Source organism: Martes martes (genome assembly GCF_963455335.1).
Source record: "Martes martes genome assembly, chromosome: 1".
NCBI classification, from domain to species: Eukaryota; Metazoa; Chordata; class Mammalia; order Carnivora; family Mustelidae; genus Martes; species Martes martes.
This window is the reverse complement of record NC_137888.1, coordinates 208632775-208652671: the sequence shown is the minus strand read 5'-3', so window position 1 is coordinate 208652671 and position 19897 is coordinate 208632775. Positions and strand designations below refer to the sequence as shown.

Sequence of the window (19897 nt, the reverse complement as noted above, 5' to 3'; positions counted from 1 at the left end):
GGATGTCAGACACAGGCAGGCGACACACACATGCTGACAGTCTCAGAAGGGACAGTTGCTCTCAGGATGGGTGCATCTGCTGCATGGGAGATGTGCAGACACACACGCGCACACACACAGATCCTGACACAAAAGAAAGCAACAAGGCACGTGCACGCACACACAGGCGCGTGCACACACACACACCAACGAGATCACCACATCAGCAAGGTACTTGGAGGCGAGAGAGACAGACCTAAACCTATAGGGAGGTGGATGAAGAGGACACAGACACACCACGACAGAGAGCCCCAGCCTCCCACACACACCGCACACACACATGCTCCCAAGGCTCCAAGGGACACCGAGTCGAGGCCTTCCAGATACACAATACCTCAGCAGTACCACACACAACTCAGACCCACCTACAGACTAGACAGATGCAAGCAGACAAACGGACATATTTACAGACATGGTCTGGCCAGACAGTCACACCCAGCACAGAGAGGCATGAACAAGCCATAGTCGGACATTCATAAACACATTGGCTCAGAGACACGCTGACAGAACTTGTTGGCTAGCGCACGTGCACACACACACACAGCCACAGAGCTCACATAGACCAACCACACACACGCACACACACATACAGCCACAGAGTTCACATAAACATACAGACCAGCCACAGACCTCACACACACACACACACACACACACACACACACACACACACTTCACACAGGCAAGCTGTGGACCCCACACACACAGACACACATACACACTAAACACAAAACAACAAATGCATATGGGTCAGCCACACGCAGCCTGTTCCCTAGACCGTGTGCACACACTCACCCACCTCCCGCCCCCCAAAGCAGAAGGCCCTCCACACCCCTGCAGGGCTGGGCCAACACACAGACACATGCACTGAGGAGACAGGCCTCACACACACTCTCACACGCCCTGACAGGCCAGCCACATGCAAACCCACAGCCGACCAGACACACACGCTCTCCTGGACCAGGCAGAGTGCTGTGGGGCTCTGTGCTTCCCAGTCTGTTTCTGTGCCCCCCCATCCCCCCATCCCGGTGCTTCCTCTCTCCAAACATCCCCCCCCCAAACTTCCCTCCCTGCTGTTTGTCACTTCCCTTAGGAGGCCCAGCTCGTCAGCCTCGGTCCTTGGTGGGGTGTGGGCTTACTTTCTCACCACATCCCCTGTAAAGGGGACACCCAGGATGTCAGCCATGCTCAGGTCCCCCAAGACCTCTCCGGCAGTGGGGAGAGGGGCAGAAGTAGTTTTGTAGGAAACTCCCCTCATGCCCAGCTGAGTCAGCCTGAGGAGACAGACTCTCCTTCCTGCTTCCAAGAAAACCCAGAAGCTTCCTCTCCAGGAGAGGGGGTGAGGGACCCCAAAACTGCAGAGGTGGGGGAAGGAGGTGGCTGGCAGGCCAGGGGTTCCTGGGGGAGGGCCTCCATGATTCTCAGCCTCTTCCTGCCCAGCTGTCTGTCCACACCCAGGGGCAGGGACGCGGGAGGCTGGGTGCTATGACTTGTGGGTTCTCGCCCTGGCCTGCCCACTTGGCTGACTCACGGGCAGCCCCCAGCCCAGTTTCCTGGTGAGGGCCCGGTCGGTCAGTGGGGCTGGGGCAAGGGGGTCACCAGGCTATTTATAAGAAGGAGAAGTCCCTCAAGGCCAAAAGCCCCAGAGAGACCTGTGGGTGGGGGTGGGTGAACTTCCTCCTTATTCTATTCCTCAGGTCCCAGGCCCCTGGGCGTTGGAGAAGTCTGGGCCCAGACTCCTCAGCCAGATGCTGATCTGAGGCCCAGGGGCTGGGCAGTACTCAGCTGCCAGTTTGGGCACCCGGGCTGGGTGGGGGAGGGGGCTATCCTTACACCCTCCTCACAGCCGGCCTTGGCGCCAGCAGGGCGGCGTGAGGGGGTGGTGCCCAGGCCACAGGGGTGAGACTGGCAGGGGCCTGGAACCGGCTGTACCAGCTTGGCTGGGCCCCCGCCCTCCTTTGCCGGCCCAGTCCCCACCCCCTGCTCAAACACCCATGTGGAGTACAGGAGCAACCGGACCCCACTTCAGCAGGCTAGGCTAGCCGCTCCCACCCCGACCCCCACCCCTCTGCCCTGTGCCCAACTCCACTCCTCTGCCTCCTCTGCGGATTAAAATGAGACCCTGCAGGAAGGGGCCTGCAGACCTTGACATACACTTGGTACAGCATAAATGCCTCTCAGGTTATGAAAATCCACAAGACAGTGGCCAATACGCTGGAACCGGACAGCTCTGGCATATTCTGACTCTAGTGCTTGTAGTCAGGGGATATGGGGCAAGTTCCTTACCTCCTCGAGTCTCAGGTGTCCTGTCTGTTACATGGGGATACATGCAAGCATTTTGCTGGGTGGTTGGAGGCAGGCAATGAGTTACTCTGTATATACCGCTTAGAAGAGGGCCTAGCTCATGGTTAGAGCCATGTAAGTGTTAGCTATTAAAATAATAATTATTATTTCTCAGTCTGTCTGCCTATCTTAAGTGTCTCTGAGTCTCACTGTTAGTCTGCATGACGCTAACCCTGCCCCCGGTTTGTCTCTCTGGGCATCTCTCCCTGCCCTGACCCCCACCCCCACACATCCACTCTTCCTTGCTTCATCTTTGTCCTCCATCTCGACCCTCTGTGGGCCAGCCTCACCTCTGCAGGACTCCCCCGGCATGGCCAACCTCAGCCCTGGCCAGGGCTGATTCACTGTGGCCTCCTGGCCTGCAGGAGCTGCAGGTTGGCTTCCCAAGATGCTGCCCTCAGGCCAGACCTGCCCAGCCCCCCAACGCTGTCCGCTGCGCCCCCGCAGGGCCCGGCCAGATGTCAGCTGCAGTTATTAGCATGGGCGGGAGACACAGGCCTGGCAGCATGCCCGCCAGACTCAGCGGCCAGCCGCTGGAATCTCCCTTGAGCCTGGGGTGGGGTTAGGGGAGCAGTTCAAGCAAGAGGAGGAGGGGAGGGAGCACCCAGGGGTCACAAGGACCCTCCAAAGATGGGGATACCCCCAGCTTCTCATGGGACCTTCCTCCCTAACTTTGCTGCTCTGCTGGACTTCCCCCTGCCCCCACAAGTTCAGTTTCTCTTTTGCCTCTTTCATTTTCCTTCTCTCCCTCACACTTAACAAGAGTGTGCTCTCCCCCTGCCCTATAAAGTCACCTAGCCCCCCTCAGCCTCTCTCTACCCTAAAGAAACCTCCATCCCCCCAGAAGATAGAGAGACTGATCTTTCACCTGTGGTTCTCGTGGCTCACGTTCTGCTTGGAAGTCCCACTTTAAGTCTAACTAGGAGTCTCACCATCTAAACCTCCATATAGTGCTGGGGAAGGGGCACTGAGCTCCCTCAGATTCTCTCCCCTTGGATTTTCTGGCCTCCTCTGACTGAAGGAGACACCCTGAAGGGGGAGGGACCCTCCGCCCCATTTTAGAATTCTGGATGGTTGACGGACCCCTAGACTAAAACAGGAGTAGGGCCCCTCGCCAACTGGTGTGAGGGAAGGAGCACCCCAGCCGCTAGCGATGGGGGGGAGAGGCCCAGACCTCCTGCTGTAAAGGAAGGGTACCCCACCCGAGGAAGGAGGCAGTCGTGCCAGCCCGCCTCGGCGCCGGGGGCGCCTCGAGGCATTGGCCCGCCCCTCCGCGCCCTGTCGGGCCGGGGGCGAAGTCCGACCCAGGCCCGCGGGCAGGCGGGGACCTGCCAGGCTGGGTCGGGCCGGGCTCGGCAGGACGCAGCCCCAGAGCAGCTGGGTGGGGCTCAGCGAGGCGGCCGTGGGGGCCTCGGGGGCGGCGGCGGGGCTGGTCGGGACTAGCCGTCCGGGGGCCCGGGCGCGCCCTGGGACCTGGCAGATACCCGGGCTCCCGGGTCCTGGCTCAGGGCCCCGGGACGGCGCTGGTCCCACCCCTTCCTGTGTCCTTATTTGGGCGCGGGAGAGAGCCTCCCGGGGCCGCCCCGCCCCCAGTTCAGCCCGCGGACTCCGGCCTGTTGCCATGGCGACCAGGCCCGCTCCCCGGTGCGTCCCCCTCCGTCGGACTAATGGAATCGTCCCCGGACTGCCAGCCTCCCCGATCGCCAGCGGGTGCCGGGGGCTGAACCATTGCTGGTAGAGGGGTACAGTGATTGGAGGCCTATGCGGCTGAACGTGTTCTGTGCACCCTTGGCCTCAGACGGAGTCGTACGTCCACGTTCCTCTTCTGAGGCAAAGAACCCGACCGGACCCAGGGCGGGGCGCAGGGTCCCGGAGGATCCGAGTGACGGAGACAGGGCCGGGCTCCTTCCCCGGGGGCTGTTGCCACACTTCCTGCCGCGGCGCTCTTTCCCCAGCCTGTTTCTAAGGAAGGAGTGGGGTTGGGCGACCGCGCCCCGGCCGTCGGGGTAGGTTCAGGCACCAGGAGTCGACGCGGTGTTGGTCAAGCCCCGAGTCACTGGGGGAGGGCTTTGAGATGGGAGCAAAGTATACAGCCGCTTAGAAGTCACCCATAAGAGGGGGTGCCAATCATGGAATATCCAGTAGTCCAAATCCCCAGGATCCTCAAAAATCCCTCCTCTCAAGTCCCAACTGGAGACCCTGTGTCATTATCTTCTCAGCTCTTAAGGTGTGTCCCGACTCTTTTAACTCTCCTTTATCAGGACTTTGCAGATGACCTCAGTGACTCCCAACCTCTAACCCTAACCCCATCTTCTCCCCCCCCATATTTTCCCCAGTATACCCCGGAACACTCATTTTCTTCATATCTATATCCCCTCCCCCCCAATTCCTTCCCATTATGGAGGCCCTCAGTCTCTCTCATGGACGTCAGGACCCCTACTCATTTCTTAAGTAATCTCCTCCCTTTACCCTTTCGATTTTTCCCCCTCCTCACTTTTCCTGGATTCAGTCCCTCCAGTAAAAGTTCAAGTCCTTTAACTCCTCTGTACTCAGGACCCCCACACAATTACTGAATCAGGTATTTCCTTACCCCTCCTTCATTTACCCAGGTTAACCCTCCTGTCTCACCTCTGCGGGGTCTCCCAGTGTATAATCAGCCCTCCAACCCCTCCCGGATACTCGGAGTCCCTCAGGCCTTTTCGTGTGCACCCTGAAGGACCCTCCCCCCCGCACCCCCCAGACACACTTGCTTTGTATCGGTTCCTCGTACCCAGGGGACTCATCGCCTTCCCTGGAGTCCCTCCCCGCGTCTTGGACCAGCACCCCCTTCTTCGCACACCCCAGGGTCCCCCGAGCCCCTCCCCCTGCAGCCGCGCCGAGCCACCCAGCCCGTGGCCGCTGTTTACAAGGACACGCGCTTCCTGACAGTGACGCGAGCCGCCTCCTCCCCTTCCCCACGCTGGAGGAGGGGGGCGCGGGGGCCCGGCTCGCGCGACGACCAATCGGAGCGCACTTCCGTAGCTGACAATAGCCGTATAAAGGCGTGTGGCTCAGGCTGAGCTGCCGGGACCTTGAGCGCGGCCAGGCCAGCATCGGAGTCAGTGGGGATCGGAGAGCAGGGGGAAGCGACACCAGGAAAGCGAGCGCGCCAGACAGGGCAGAAGGGCTCGAGAAGCCGCACGGAGCTTCCGCGTACAGCCGCCGGCTGGCCTCTCCCTGCCGGCGCCAGCTCCTGGGATCGCGCGTCCAGATACCTGGTCCAGCCACCACCGTCGCGGACAGAGCGCCGCTCGCCGCAGCGAGGCCCGGGGCGGCCCCGCAGGGACCCCCCCCAGACCGCCTGGGCCGCCCGGATGTGCACTAAAATGGAACAGCCCTTCTACCACGACGACTCATACGCAGCAGCGGGATACGGCCGGGCTCCGGGCGGCCTTTCTCTACACGACTACAAACTCCTGAAACCCAGCCTGGCGCTCAACCTGGCCGACCCCTACCGAAGTCTCAAAGCACCCGGGGCGCGGGGCCCGGGACCAGAGGGCAGCGGTGGCAGCAGCTACTTTTCCGGCCAGGGTTCGGACACAGGCGCATCGCTCAAGCTTGCTTCATCGGAGCTGGAGCGCCTGATCGTCCCCAACAGCAACGGAGTGATCACGACGACACCCACGCCTCCGGGACAGTACTTTTACCCCCGCGGGGGAGGCAGCGGCGGAGGTGCGGGGGGCGCCGGGGGCGGTGTCACCGAGGAGCAGGAGGGCTTCGCCGACGGCTTTGTCAAAGCCCTGGACGACCTGCACAAGATGAACCACGTGACGCCCCCCAACGTGTCCCTGGGCGCCAGCTCGGGGCCCCCGGCTGGGCCCGGGGGCGTCTACGCCGGCCCGGAGCCTCCTCCAGTCTACACCAACCTCAGCAGCTATTCCCCAGCCTCTGCGCCCTCTGGAGGCGCCGGGGCCGCCGTCGGGACTGGGAGCTCGTACCCGACGGCCACCATCAGCTACCTCCCACACGCACCACCCTTCGCTGGCGGCCACCCGGCGCAACTGGGTCTGGGCCGAGCAGCCTCCACCTTCAAGGAGGAACCGCAGACGGTGCCTGAGGCGCGCAGCCGCGACGCCACACCACCGGTGTCCCCCATCAATATGGAAGATCAGGAGCGCATCAAAGTGGAGCGCAAGCGGCTGCGGAACCGGCTGGCGGCCACCAAGTGCCGGAAGCGGAAGCTGGAGCGCATCGCGCGCCTGGAGGACAAGGTGAAGACACTCAAGGCCGAGAACGCGGGGCTGTCGAGCACTGCTGGGCTCCTCCGGGAGCAGGTGGCCCAGCTCAAACAGAAGGTCATGACCCACGTCAGCAACGGCTGCCAGCTGCTGCTCGGGGTCAAGGGACACGCCTTCTGAGCGTCCCCCGTACGGACATTCCCCCAGTCTGGACGACTGGGCGCACGCCTCCCAAGGGGCGAGGGGGCAGGCGGTGGGCACCGGCCCCCGCGGCACCGCAAACCACACTGGACTCCTGCCCGCCCGCTCTGCGCCCGGTCCTTCCACCTCGACGTTTACAAGCCCCCTTCCGCGTTTTTTTGTATGTTTTTTTTTTTTTTCTGCTGGAAACAGACTCGATTCATATTGAATATAATATATTTGTGTATTTAACAGGGAGGGGAGGAGGGGGCGATCGCGGCGGAGCTGGCCCCGCCGCCCGGTACTCAAGCCCGCGGGGACACTGGGGAAGGGACCCCCGCCCCCTGCCCTCCCCCTCTGCACCGTACTGTGTATAAGAAACACGCACTTGGTCTCTAAAGAGTTTATTTTAAGATGTGTTTGTGTGTGTGTGTGTTTGTTGTTCCGACTTTTTATTGAATCTATTTAAGTAAAAAAAAATGGTTCTTTATTAATTTCTGTTGTCTTTTTTTCCAAGCCGGGCGGGAGGAGGGAGGAGAATAGTGGGCTGCCCCCACCCCGCTCCTGTTTGTGACTCGGTCCGGTATCTGTATCCTCCTCACCAGCTCTACCTAAGCATCCTGCACTCCTAGTCCAGGCGTCCAACCCTTCTCTTGTCCCCTGATCTCTGGGGTTGGAAGGTCCAGGGCGGGGACGCTGTCCAGCCGCCCATCACCAGGGGGCAGGATGCCTGGGGCGAGACGCGCATTGCGCGGGCGCAGCCCCGCCCAGGTGCGCGCGCTGGGGCTTTCCCCGCTGACGCAGCGGAAGCGCTGCCCCTACATGGGCCGATTCTGTCCAGTGACGCGACGGCGGTCTCCGGGCAGATTCCGGGAATCCCCTCCCCCGCTCTGCCGGGCAGGGCTGCGGCGCCGGGAAGGGGGCCGGGATTTTCCCAGGCAGGCGGCTGCCGGGGCCCGGAAAGCCCCAGGCCTGGGTCCAGAGCGTCCGTGGTGGGAGGGCCATGCTCCTGGGTCCCGGAGACTGCCCCATCGGGTTGGAGTCCGGGCCCCGCCGCGCCCACGCGCGCTCCGTCTGACCTGACCCGGGCGGGGGGTTGCTGCAGCCTTCGTTGCCGCCGCGGTACCCCTCACCCCCGCCAGGAAGGGCGGCGTCCGCCTGCCAATTTCCCCTCCCGGGTGCCAGGTTGGGAGCAGGGCGACTGCCAGGTCTGGTCCTGCCGGGGCGGCTGCTTGGGCGGCCGGGCGCCGTCGCCGCCGCCGCCCTCTCGCGGGACGCCCGCCCCCGCAGCTGGGAAAGGTGGGAGGGCTGCTGGTACGCCCGTAGGGGGGTCTAGCTGGCTTCGGAGCTGGAAGCCCCCAGAACAGCGAAGAAAAACAGGCTGAGAAACCGCAGGGGTGGGGTGGGCAGAACAGACAATTCATTAATTCATTTATGAACCTTGGAGACACTGCCTGGACCGTGGCAGACAGACAATAAACAAACATGATTCGGAGATGGTGGTAAGTGCTAGCAAGGGGAAAAAAAAAACCCAAAACAGGTCAAAGTAGTGGTGATGGGGCAGGGGAGGTGGGCTGCTTTGGAGAATGGATTGGAAACGTGGACCTTTAATGATGAGACTTTTCATTTTTAAAGCCAGGTTCTGGGACAACAACATTCTGGGCAAGAGGGAACAGTACATGCAAAGTTCCTGTGGCCAGAACAAGATCAGTCTGTTAAAGAACAGCAAGAAATCAGTGTGTGCCTGGATTCGAGTGAACGAAGAGTGGGTAGATGAGGTCAGGGAAATCCATGCACGGCCTTGGGGAAGGACTGTAGATAAAATTCCAAGGCCCAGACGAGTGTTTTGGAGGGTTAATAATCTAGATAGCAATCCTGTGGAAGGAAATGGGGGCTCGAAATGGCAAAACCACTTGCACAGCATCAAACTGCACTCTTGGGAACACTCTGGCTCCTAATACCTGCCTCCCAGCCTGACGGTCATCCTTCCTCCCCAGGAGCAGGTGGGCAACCCTTCCAACCTAGAGTGGGCCAGAGCTTACAACAGGGCCTGTACACGGAGCTCAAGCTCCCACTCCTGGTTCTGCTCTTAGGACTGGGTCCCCCCTCCCTTCTTCCCACCCCAGGGACAGTCCTAATAACTACTAACTGGGCTCCAAGCTTCACATACTGTGTTGCATTTAATGTGCATGGTGATGTTGAGTTAGTTGTCTTTATTCTCATCTGACTGTTGAACAGACCCAGGAAAAATCACAGCTCTTGAATGGTATTTAACACAGGCTGGCTGATGGCAAAGAGTGGGTGCTGCCCTGCGTGGCCAGGTTTTAGGACACAGGCCATCCTGGGGCTTGCTCCCAGCAAGGGGCCAACGCCTACCCCCACCCAAAGTACCCTCTGGCCAAGGAGAAAGAGGAAGCAGTGAGCATGAGGTAAGACTCCCACCTTGTGGTGAAAATAAGTAACTACAGGGTCAATTTCCCAGGGAGAAGGGGCGGAATTAGCAAGGACACCAGGACAGACCACACAGATGGAAACTCATGTCTGTCCTAATACTTTATTGGTCACCTCTAGGCCTGTGCCCAGCTAGATGGGTCCAGGGAGGGGCTCACCATTCACCAGCTCCCAGCTGGGAGAATGAGAAGACCCTGGCCAAGCCCTCCAGGGTCATGGACTATGGTGTTTAAAGGGGCGAGTCTGGCCTTTCCTGGTCAGCAATGGGGTATCCAGGGAGAGGCGCAGGTGGAGGCCAACAGCCCAGGCTTTCCACCTGTCTGCAGTCTAGTTGTGTTTGGAGAAGTATTCCTTGCTCTCGTCCACGTTAGGCTTGATTGTGTCACTGCCTGGCTTCCAGCCAGCGGGACAGACTGTGGGAAGACACAGGGATGCACATGTGAGGCTAGATCCACATCTTCGAGGTAGGGCAGTATGAGGGGATGAACAGAGGCAAAGCAAGAGCCGGAGTGGCAGAAGAAAAAGCCCGGAGCCAAGTGGTACAGCCCCAAGGCTGTACAGCACATTGGGAGAAGCTCTTTAAGCCCGGATACGGGATGTTCTGGCTGACAATTCAATTTCTTTTTGACCTCCCCCACACTGTTTTTTAAAGATTTATTTATTAGAGAGACAATGCATAAGAGTGCAGGGGGCGGGGGTGGTGGGCAGAGGGGGAGAGAGAGAGAATCCTCCAGCAGGCTCCCTGTTGAGTGTGGAGCCTGACAAGGGGCTGGATCCCAGGACCCTGAGACCATGACCCGAGCCGAAACCAAGAGTCAGATGCTTAACTGACTGAGCCACCCTGCCACCCCTCTTTTTGACCCCTTTAATACTGCTTCTTCCTCAGCCACAGACCCAATGGACATCGAGGGCCTGGGATCAGGCTGTGTCCCACACATGAGAAGGTCTCTGATTCGACTAATATTATTCCAGCTCGAACTGGTACATGCCTTCTCAGATACCTTCGATAGATCTGTTACCTCCCAGCCCCCACCGTCATATTGGGGTATCTCCCTCTCCAGACTAGACAAGTCCTGCAGACAAGGCTCTGAACTGGGGCCCTCACAACCGACAGGGCAGGCAGGCAATGTCTGCCTGAGGGATGAGGGTGTACCCACATATGAACACAGGTGAACGTGTGTCTGCTTACCTTCCCCATGCTCATCCGTGTACTGGAAGGCCTGAACCAGCCGCAGAACTTCGTCCACAGAGCGCCCCACAGGCAAATCATTGACAGTGATCTGGCGAAGGACACCCTTGCCATCGATGATAAAGAGGCCCCTGAAGATATCAGGGTTCATGGTGAGGAGCTGGGAGTTCCCACTGCCAGGGCCGGGGGAGGGAGTATCGACTCCCTAGCGGCCACAGGGCTGGGGGCAGGGAAGACAGTGCCCAAGCATTGTCCCCTCACCCTGAGGACTGGGGGCTTTCTGGGAGCTCCACGGTACCTGTAGGCAATGCCCTCATCTTTCTTCAGCACACCATAATCTTCAGATATATTTCTGGTTACATCAGCCAGCAGGGGAATGTTCAGGGGGCCCAAGCCTCCTTCCTTCCTCGGAGTGTTGATCCTAGGGGTGAAAGAGATCGGTCTGGGACCTCCAGATGCCTGACACAGCAGGGTCCTCCCCCTGGGACTCTGGGTATGATAAAGGCTGGAGAGGAGGTGCTGGAGCTGAGAGATAAGGGTCTAGCCTCCCCACCCACCGCACCCTGAAGAGGGTACAGGGGCTCTTTCCCACAGCTGGGAAGACTCAGCCAAGGCTCCAGGTCCAGCAAAGGGCGTTCACATTTGCTGGTGGCCTCCCACATCTTGGGGCAGAAAGCCTGCCTCAGCATCCCCCTCCTCCTCCTCGCTCTAGCTCTGTTCGCTGGGGCCCAGCCCTTCACTGTCTAGAACTGGAGTTTCCACCTTCTTGAAATAGTTATTGGAAGCGAGGTTGTGTTGCCCTAAGTGAGATAAAGCATCTCCAAGTCTCTGGGCCGAGCAACTAGTTTTCAGATGCTAATTACTGCCATCATCATTAAGGACTTAGGCGTCCTTAATTCTACTATTTTCAAGATGGGGGAAAGGGAGGCCCAACTGTTGAGCAACACCCACAGGAACACACAGCTCGGACCCCTGGAGGATGGACGCTTGGCTGCATCCCCCCTCCCTGCCCTTCCCCGCTCATACCAAGCCAGGTGGGTGAACTGAGAGTCGACAGAAACCCCCAGCACCTCACAGCCCAGCTTGCGGAAGTCCTCCGCCCGCTCGCTGAAAGCGATGATCTCCGTGGGGCAGACAAAGGTGAAGTCCAGCGGGTAGAAAAAGAGGACCAGGTATTTCCCTGCGGGAGGGAGCGGGGATAGACAAGGAGTTAGGCCTCTGCTGTCTGGGCCCCATCCCCACCTGGGCCCACTCTCGCCGCCCTCACCTTTGTAGTCGCAAAGCTTCACCTCCTTGAAGGCGCCGTCCACCACGGCGGTGGCCTGGAAGGGCGGGGCGGGCTTTCCGATGTGCGCCTTGCCAGAGGCCATGGCTGAAAGCTGAGAACCCCCCCCCCGCGCCCCGGCCCGGTCAGTGCGCCCGGGAAGACCCTTTGTCCTCCCCTCCCAAGGTCACGCTGCGTGCTGGGCTCCGTTATCGAATAGGAGAAGCAGAGGCCGCAGCACTACCCACACCCTCCGGGGTACCCGGCCTGCGCGGCCTTGAGACCGCAGGAGACCCGCCCCCCTGACCAGCAAAAGCGGCCCGGCTGCAGCCGCCAGGGGCCCCCCCATTAGCGTGTCGGCCTGAGCGCCCTGGCGCTAGCCCACCGCTCCAGGTGGAGACCCCGCGAGCAGGGGGCGGGAGCTCGGCGATGCGGCCTGTACTGCAAGGCCAAGGCCTCGGTTTCCCCCTGCAAAGACAAAGGCGGCCACTAAAGCGAGCGGAAAACAAAAGCTGCAGCACTGAGGTCTGGACCCGGCCGGAGCTGCTCTGCGGGGGCTCCCCAGAGCCCGGTGCCCTCCAGGTGTCCATACCTGCGTGGGCAAGGGCGGCACGCACGGACTGGCAGACGCGTGAACACGCGTTCTCAGCACCGAGTGCGCCCTGGGCCTGGGTGCCTTTTATGCGCGGCTCGAACCATGACGCATAGGGCGGGGGGGGGGGTGGGCGGACGAGTGGAGCGGTCGGGTCCACTGCAACCGCGGGAGGGGGGTTGGGGAGCGAAGCGGCCTGGTCCACGCGCCTGCAAGCGGCGGGAGGAGTCGCGGAGCCGCGGGCCCCGACCACTGCCACCGCTGGTGGGGGTAGTGCGGGCACCACATACCCCGCGAGGAGCTCCTCGGAGCGCGCCCGGGTCGGTTGGAGTCCGGCATGGCCGGGAGCCCGGCTGACTTACTGCTGCCGCTTCTGATTCTCCTGCTGCTGGGGACCCCTGCCCAGGTCTCCCACGACTACCATTACTTTGGCGAGAAGAGCGGAGGCGACACCTGGGAGGAGCTGCGGCGGCAGCATCAGGAGAAAGGTAACCGCACGCCGCGGGTGTGATGGTGCGGAAAGGTGCCCCATTGCCCCACTTCGCCAGCTGGCTGCAAAGAGACCCTCCTTCAGGGACTTCCCATCTCTCCCCATCTGCGCACTGGCTCCCCCCCCCACCCCACCCCCCCGCCCTTGGGCTGGTTACTTTTCTCTGAGGCTCAGTTTATCTGTAAATTGAAATAGAGACTGACTTGAAGCCTCTTACAGGGGAAGAGGGGACATGGATAGGCAATAATTCCCAAGCAGACACAACCATAAACTCAGGGATGTGTGCTAGGAAGGGTGGAGATAGAGAAAGGAGGGGGCAGGTAAACGTCTGAAATCAGAGAAGGGCAGACTGAAAAGGGTGGCTAACCAGTGCAGCTGGAAGCCAGCAAAAGCCAAAAATGCAAAGATTTAGGGGGAAGAGTGTGCCAGGGAATGGGAACAGCAAGTGCCAAAGCCAAAGGGCTGGACGGAGGAAAAGAAAGAGGCCAGTGTTGTCTGGCTGACGCTTGGTAAGGCAAGAAGTGTTAGGACTTTGTGAGCTGCAGAGTTGGGATAAGACCTGTTTCCTAGTGGCATAGGGAGGCGTCCATAAAAGAGCATTGTAAAGAGCCCCTCCCATAAACACTCAGAAGGTTGTAGCTGCTTGAAAAGTGGTCATAATAGTTGTTTTTGTGCTACATGCTAGCACATTGCCAGAGGCTTTCCGTACCTTCATTATATTATGCCAATTATGTCACTTAATTTGCCACCTGGCAGCCCTGCTGGTTAGGGGGCATTCTGCCTACTGAACAGGCGCATTATCACACCCCTGAAGACACGAGTCAGCTTCAGATGGTGGGCACCAAGGGTGCTGTATCATGTTCCCAAATGGACAGGCTGGCACAGGTGGGAAGTGTTAGTTTGCAATTCCTCTGGGTCACACACCAGATGTATGAGCTCAAAGGGTGGGTTGCTTTCTGTAGGTCTCAGTTTCCCCACCTGGGAATGATGAGGAAATTAAATGAGATAATCTGTGAGGGGCTAGTGCCTGGCACAGAGGCAGAGCTCAATGAACAGGAGATGTCGTTAGTGTCTTTATCCTCCTGCTTTCCTAGAGGAGGGAAGGGGGTAGATTCCCCCCTACCTGGCCCTCCATCCCTAGAAGTGGAGGACTCCATCCTTGGCCCTTGGGGAAAGTGGCGCTGTTTCTGCGACCTGGGCAAGCAGGAGCGCAGCCGCGAGGTCTTGGGCACGGCGCCGGGCCCTGTGTTCATGGACCGCGAGAATCTGGTGCAGGTGCGGCCCTGCAGGCAACAGGATTGTTCCTCCTGCAAACCAACCGATTGCGACTGGAGGCCCTGAACCCGGGTGAGAGACTCGCGCAGAGGAGGCGGGGCCAGGGCGGGCTGTTAAGCCCTGGGTTGAGAGTCCCCAGGGTGGGAAGGGAGAAGAAGGGAGGGACCGCGAGGGGGGGGGGTTCGAGGAGGGTCTTGAGGGCTGAAGCTAGAAGATGGTGGGGAAGGGAGAGCTGAGTCAGGAACAGTGAGCCCCCGCTGATATCCGGGGAGAAAGGAAGAAAGATGGTGAGGGGCAGGGAGGGGGAATTTGAAATGGAAGAACTGCGACCCTGAGGAAGGGGTATGAGCCTGATGTGTGCCAGGGACCTACCTACAGGCTGAGGCCGTGAGCCGGCTGAGACTCGAGAACTGGGGGACATGAACCCTGAACTGGGGGGAATGGCCCTGCCTGTTGGGCACAGACTCTCAGCAGAAGTCTGTTGATATTTGGGATCACAGTTGGGAGGGGGTGGGTGGGGGAGGCTTAGCCCCAGTCAGAGGTTAGGAAGCAGAGTGGGAGCGAGGCGGCCATGGTACCGAGAGAGAGGGCTAAGACTGTGGAGTGGCAGGAACAGGGACTACAAAGAGCCAGCATCCAGATGGACAGAGACCCAGTGATGTAGACACTGACAGTATTCTGGCAATATAGTGGTATTTGACCTTCAAGGCCCTGACTGGGCCAAGTTCTCCAAGGTCTGCGTCAGTTTCCCCCTTTATTTCCCTATCCTCCTACCAGCCCCGACGGGCGGGGCGTCAGGGACTCCGGGGCGGAGCTTGGAAAGCGACCCCGCCCACCGCGGTCCGCCAAAGAGCGGGACCGTCGGCCTTGGGAACTACAATTCCCAGGAAGCCGTACGGCAGGAGCTTCGGTGGCGCCTGCGCAAACTTCAACGGCGGCAGAAGCGTCGGCGGCGTGTCCTCGGCACCGATTGGTCGGGAAGGACAGCGGTTTTGGGCCCGCGGAAAACGCGCGCCTAGACCTGAGCCCGCAGACCTCGTTCTTGCCGCCGGTGGCGGCGATAAAGGCGGCATGGATCTCAGCAAGCTGGACAGAGACAGTACGGGCCGCTGTCGCCTGAACTCGCCTGTGCCCGCGGTGTGCCGCAAGGAACCCTGCGCCCTGGGCGTCGATGAAGCGGGCCGGGGCCCGGTGCTGGGTGCGCCCCCGGGGCTGGGCTGGGGGAGGGGCGTGATAAAGGGAATGCTGATTGCACTGGAACGGAAGCCGGGATTGTACCGTACCCGGGGAGGGGGGTGATAGTGGCGATGGCACTGAAGAAAGCGGTGATAATGGAATAGAGATAGCGGTTTTCACGGGCTCACTGGTTGGATCCCCGCTTCTCCAGGCCCCATGGTCTACGCCATCTGTTACTGCCCCCTGTCCCGCCTGGCAGATCTGGAGGCCCTGAAAGTGGCAGGTGAGCTCGAGGTGTGAGTCTCGGGAGGTGGTTCCTGGGCGGGTGCAGACTGGAGGGGGAGAACAGGAGCTGGGTGAACCAGTCGCTTCCCTTCTTTCCCAACCCTCCTCCCAGACTCAAAGACCCTATCGGAGAGCGAGCGGGACAGGCTCTTTGTGAAAATGGAGGCGGACAGGGACTTTGTGGGCTGGGCATTGGACGTGCTGTCTCCAAACCTCATCTCTACCAGCATGCTTGGGCGGTGAGGGACCTCCGGGAGGGGCCAGGGTGGAGGGGCAGCCAGCATGGGTCGGAAGGGATCAGTATCTGGATCGGGGTTGACTGGGTTCTGTCTCCCACTGCAGGGTCAAGTACAACCTGAATTCCCTATCCCATGATACAGCCATTGGGCTGGTGCAGTATGCCTTGGATCAGGGTGTGAAAGTTGCCCAGGTGAGCTAACATAGATCTCAACATTTAATTTTTTGATCCCAGTAAAAATTAAATCTGGGAAGTTCAGTGTCAAGTGCATAAGAGAGAGATTAAATTACCAGAGGGAAATATAAGTTGGCGTTGCATCCAGTACTCTGCGGCAAAGAACAGGCTGTTCTGAAAGAATAACAAGGATAAATATGCTTGAGATAGGGAATGTAATAAGGGAGGCTTTGCTGAGGAGATGGCTGAGGTCCAGGACTGAAACGTGGCGCTGATGGTGCAGTACTGGAGCAGACAGACAAGGGCTCTGCCCTCTGGGGTTCATGGCCAAGTCAGGGGACACAGATGGTCAGCTGGTAAGCAAATAATAAAGGTGATTTCTGAGGATAAAGGCAATGGAGATCACCAAAATCATCTTTCTACTCTAGCTGAGGTCTCCCTGTTGCTGTCTGGCATATTTGGCAAGATCCCACCCCAGGGCCTTTGCACTGGCTGTTCTTTCTGCCTAGAATTCTCTTTCTGAGATCTCCCCATGACTCATTCCCTCATCTCTTTCAGGCCTTTATTCAGATGTCACCACCTCAGAGTGCCCTCTCTGAATGTCTCCTACCACTGTTTAAAATGGAAACCCTTCCTGGGGTGCCTGACTGCCTCAGTTGGTAGAGCATGGGTCTCTCAATCTCGGTCGTGAGTTCAAGCCCCGAGTTGTACGTAGACCTTACTTTAAGAAAATTAAGTAGAGGGGCGCATGGGTGGCTTCGTGGGTTAAGCCTCTGCCTTCTGCTCAGGTCATGATCTCAGGGTCCTGGGATCGAGCCCCGCTTCGGGCTTTCTGCTTGGTAGGGAGCCTGCTTCCCCCTCTCTCTCTGCCTGCTTCTCTGCCTACTTGTGGTCTCTGTCAAATAAATAAATAAAATCTTAAAAAAAAAATAAGTAGAGAAGGAATAAAATGATCATTTTTCCCAACTGCCCAACTCTCCCCTGTCCTTTATTATTTATCCTTTTTCTTGTCTGTGGCCCTCACCAGGGTGTCCACTCTATGAAGACAGATTTTTTTTTTTTTTAAATGAAGACAGATTTTTGCCTGGTGTGTTTACTGCCATATTCCTAGCATCTGGTGTAGCCTTGGTATGCATTAGGTGCTCAGTGAGTGTGTAGAATGGATTCAGCTCGATCAGGAAGCCTCTTTTGGAAGGGACTATTTTTTTTTCTTTAAGATTTTATTTATTATTTACTTGACAGAGATCACAAGTAGGCAGAGAGAGAGGGAAGCAGGCTCCCCGCTGAGCAGAGAGCCCGATGTGGGGCTCGATCCCAGGACCCTGGGATCATGACCCAAGCTGAAGGCGGAGGCTTTAACCCACTGAGCCACCCAGGTGCCCCAGGACTTTTTTTTTTTTTTTTTTAAAGTAATCTCTAGGGGATGCCTGTATGGCTTAGTCGGTTAAATATCTGCCTTCAGCTCAGGTCATGATCCCAGGATCCTGGGATTGGGTCCCCTATCAGGCTCCCTGTTCAGCAGGGAGCCTGCTTTTCCCCCTGCCTGCCTCTCTTTCTCTCTCTCTCTCTATCCCATACACAAATAAATAAATAGAATTTTTTAAAAATAATTTTCTTTTATTTATTTATTTATTTATTTGACAGAGAGAGAGAGAGAGAGATAGCACAAGTAGGCAGAGAGGCAGGCAGAGAGGGGGAAGCAGGCTCCCTGCCGAGCAGAGAGCCCGATGCGGGGCTCGATCCCAGGACCCCGAGATCACGACCCAAGCCGAAGGGAGAGGCTCAACCCACTGAGCCACCCAGGCGCCCCTAAATAAACAGAATCTTTAAAAAAAAATAATAATTTCTGCACCCAATGTGGGATTCAAGTTCATGACCTCAAGATCAAGAGTCACATGTTCTGTCAACTGAGCCAGCCAGGTGCCCCTGGAGGGGACTTTTGAGCAGAGATACCTGAGAGGGCTACAGCCTGGGGATGAGCTGAGAGAAGAATATTCCAGGCACAGGAGCAGCCAGTGTAAATGCCGTGAGGCTGGATCACTTACACAGTTGTTTTTCCAGATGTTTGTTGACCGGATACATTTCTGTCACCATGGCAGGTATTTGTGGACACTGTAGGGCCGCCAGAAACTTACCAGGAGCGGCTGCAGCAGCACTTTCCCGGCATTGAGGTGACAGTCAAGGCCAAGGCGGATGCCCTCTACCCTGTGGTCAGCGCTGCCAGTATCTGCGCCAAGGTTAGGCTCCTGTTGGCCGCGGCCCGTTCCTAGCGTCCCCCTGGGCAGAGGGCAGGCGTGCCTGCTTTGTGGGAGGGAGAGCCCAAGTTTTTATCTTGCCCACAGGTAGCCCGAGACCAGGCTGTAAAGAACTGGCACTTTGTGGAAGATCTCCAGGGCCTGGATGCGGATTATGGCTCCGGTTACCCCAATGGTGAGCAGATGAGAGCTGCCTTGAGACAGTAGTAGTGGCAGCAACACTGACCGGGCAGGGTTGAGCGCACTTCTACAGTTTTCTGCGTTGCGCTCCTTCTGCTGCGCTGTGGAGGAGCCCGAGGCTCAGACAGGAGCCGCTTGCCTATGGCCAGCCTGTAGCAGAGCTGGTTCCAGCGGGCAGGCTCAGTCCTCCCTCCTGTCTCCCTCCCGCCTCTCTCTGGAGCTCCATTGAGGGCCTGACACCCTTAGTGGGCATCTGTCTATTTGTTAAGGGGAAAGGGGCAAGGGCGAGGGGTGCCAGCCCATGTCCAGTTAAATCTGGCTTAAATCTAGTGTTTTCTTCCCAGTTATGAGGCGCGCTCTCCTCACTTGTGTGGTAGGTGATCTCGTGCCCATCTCCCTGCCTTAAGTAGATTTCAAGAATCAGTGGCTGGGTTCAAGGAGCCCTCTGGTCCTTCTCAGGCCCAGGGAGGGATGGGCAGTTGGGTGGGGAGACATGGCAAGTGTGTGATTGGAACTTAGATGAGGCCAAAGTAAGGAAACCAGATCCAGGCCAAAGACAGCCTGGGCCACAGTCAGTGCTTACTGAGCGCCTGGTATGTGTCTGAGCCCTTGGGATGGAGCCATGAACAAGATAAACAAGGACCTCACTGTCCCCACTGAGGTCCCCGTTTTGGGGGGGATGATGGCCATTAACACCATGGTCTACAGATGCTCATTTAATGACCATTGTCCTTGATGGGGGTGAAGGGATGTCTCAGAGGCAGTCTCCCTGAACTACCTCGAGCACCCGTTGGCGGGTAGAGTCGAGCAGCTCCTCGCACAAAGGTTCTGAGGCAGGAATGGGTCTCGAACAGTGGGGGAGGCCTCCGGTACTCTGGCAGCCTGAGCTGAGGTAGTGGGACCTCAGATGCCAGGCCAAGGAACTCGGACATTGCGTCAGGGCTCAAGGGCCATTGCCGCTGCCCACCCCACCCTTCCTGTCCCTCAGATCCCAAGACAAAAGCATGGTTGAGGAAGCACGTGGACCCTGTGTTCGGCTTCCCCCAGTTTGTCCGGTTCAGCTGGCGCACAGCCCAGAGCATCCTGGAGACGGAGGCCGAAGGCGTTCTGTGGTGGGTGTCCTGCAGGGGCTGTGACGAAAGCGGGAGGGAGGCCAGGGCTCAGCTCCCACTGGGAATCCCCCTCCTCCCACACCCCGAAGCGGCCAGTGTCACCACCTCTCCCACAGGGAGGACTCGCTGACGGGGGATCAGGAGGGACCCGGGAGGATCATGTCCTACTTCAGCAAAAGCCCCCAAACCCTCCCGCGCCTCCCACACCGGTACTTCCAGGAGCGAGGCCTGGAGTCGGCCACCACTCTCTAGGAACCAGCCCGTTCTCCCTTGATACGCCCCCCTCACCCCAGCCCATCCCTGCCCCATTTGTGATTAAAGTTCTTTACGGAAAGCTCGGTATTTGGTTGTACTCTACGGTGGAAGCAGGTTGGGAGTGTGCTTGGCGGCTGGACTCAGCCACAGACTTGTGGAACATAAACATGATGGGCCCCGGC

At 58.6% G+C, this 19897-nt stretch overlaps 4 protein-coding genes across 5 annotated transcripts; 3 read left to right on the top strand and 1 right to left on the bottom strand.

The window, feature by feature from the left end:
- Positions 1–5462: 5462 nt before the first annotated feature.
- Positions 5463–7220, top strand: JUNB (JunB proto-oncogene, AP-1 transcription factor subunit). The gene has a single exon (XM_080821188.1). The coding sequence runs from the start codon at positions 5736–5738 to the stop codon at positions 6777–6779; it is 1044 nt and encodes a 347-aa protein (XP_080677314.1). The 5' UTR covers positions 5463–5735; the 3' UTR covers positions 6780–7220.
- Positions 7221–8936: 1716 nt separating this feature from the next.
- PRDX2 (peroxiredoxin 2) lies at positions 8937–12541 on the bottom strand. Of its 2 annotated transcripts, none has more exons than XM_080829619.1 (6): positions 12276–12541; positions 11687–11798; positions 11446–11599; positions 10718–10840; positions 10420–10550; positions 8937–9643 (listed from the first exon to the last, which is right to left on the bottom strand). In XM_080829619.1, the coding sequence occupies exons 2-6, from the start codon at positions 11787–11789 to the stop codon at positions 9558–9560; spliced, it is 597 nt and encodes a 198-aa protein (XP_080685745.1). In that variant the 5' UTR covers positions 11790–11798; positions 12276–12541; the 3' UTR covers positions 8937–9557. The 2 variants fall into 2 exon arrangements, with proteins under 2 accessions (XP_080685745.1, XP_080685746.1); XM_080829620.1 differs by having other exon boundaries at positions 11687–12151; positions 12276–12336.
- A 71-nt stretch (positions 12542–12612) lies between these two features.
- Positions 12613–14106, top strand: THSD8 (thrombospondin type 1 domain containing 8; the record flags this gene model as incomplete). Its single annotated transcript, XM_080829647.1, has 2 exons — positions 12613–12763; positions 13907–14106. 2 exons carry the CDS (start codon positions 12613–12615, stop codon positions 14104–14106), a joined length of 351 nt encoding a protein of 116 aa, XP_080685773.1.
- Positions 13860–19897, top strand: RNASEH2A (ribonuclease H2 subunit A). The gene is made up of 9 exons (XM_080829608.1): positions 13860–14112; positions 14818–15238; positions 15428–15499; positions 15614–15740; positions 15844–15931; positions 18013–18150; positions 18256–18343; positions 19337–19460; positions 19577–19897. The coding sequence occupies exons 2-9, from the start codon at positions 15112–15114 to the stop codon at positions 19710–19712; spliced, it is 900 nt and encodes a 299-aa protein (XP_080685734.1). The 5' UTR covers positions 13860–14112; positions 14818–15111; the 3' UTR covers positions 19713–19897.

What these genes read in the sequence shown, in the direction of transcription:
- JUNB (XM_080821188.1), top strand. Translation starts at nt 5,736, where the DNA reads ATGTGCACTAAAATGGAACAGCCCTTCTACCACGACGACTCATACGCA.
- RNASEH2A (XM_080829608.1), top strand. Translation starts at nt 15,112, where the DNA reads ATGGATCTCAGCAAGCTGGACAGAGACAGTACGGGCCGCTGTCGCCTG. An exon ending in GGAGGCCCTGAAAGTGGCAG is followed by an intron (nt 15,500 to 15,613) that starts GTGAGCTCGAGG and finishes CCCTCCTCCCAG; the next exon opens with ACTCAAAGACCCTATCGGAG. An exon ending in GAGGCCGAAGGCGTTCTGTG is followed by an intron (nt 19,461 to 19,576) that starts GTGGGTGTCCTG and finishes CCTCTCCCACAG; the next exon opens with GGAGGACTCGCTGACGGGGG.
- PRDX2 (XM_080829619.1), bottom strand. Translation starts at nt 11,789, where the DNA reads ATGGCCTCTGGCAAGGCGCACATCGGAAAGCCCGCCCCGCCCTTCCAG. An exon ending in GAAGCTTTGCGACTACAAAG is followed by an intron (nt 11,600 to 11,686) that starts GTGAGGGCGGCG and finishes TCCCTCCCGCAG; the next exon opens with GGAAATACCTGGTCCTCTTT. An exon ending in CACGGATGAGCATGGGGAAG is followed by an intron (nt 9,644 to 10,419) that starts GTAAGCAGACAC and finishes GTCTTCCCACAG; the next exon opens with TCTGTCCCGCTGGCTGGAAG.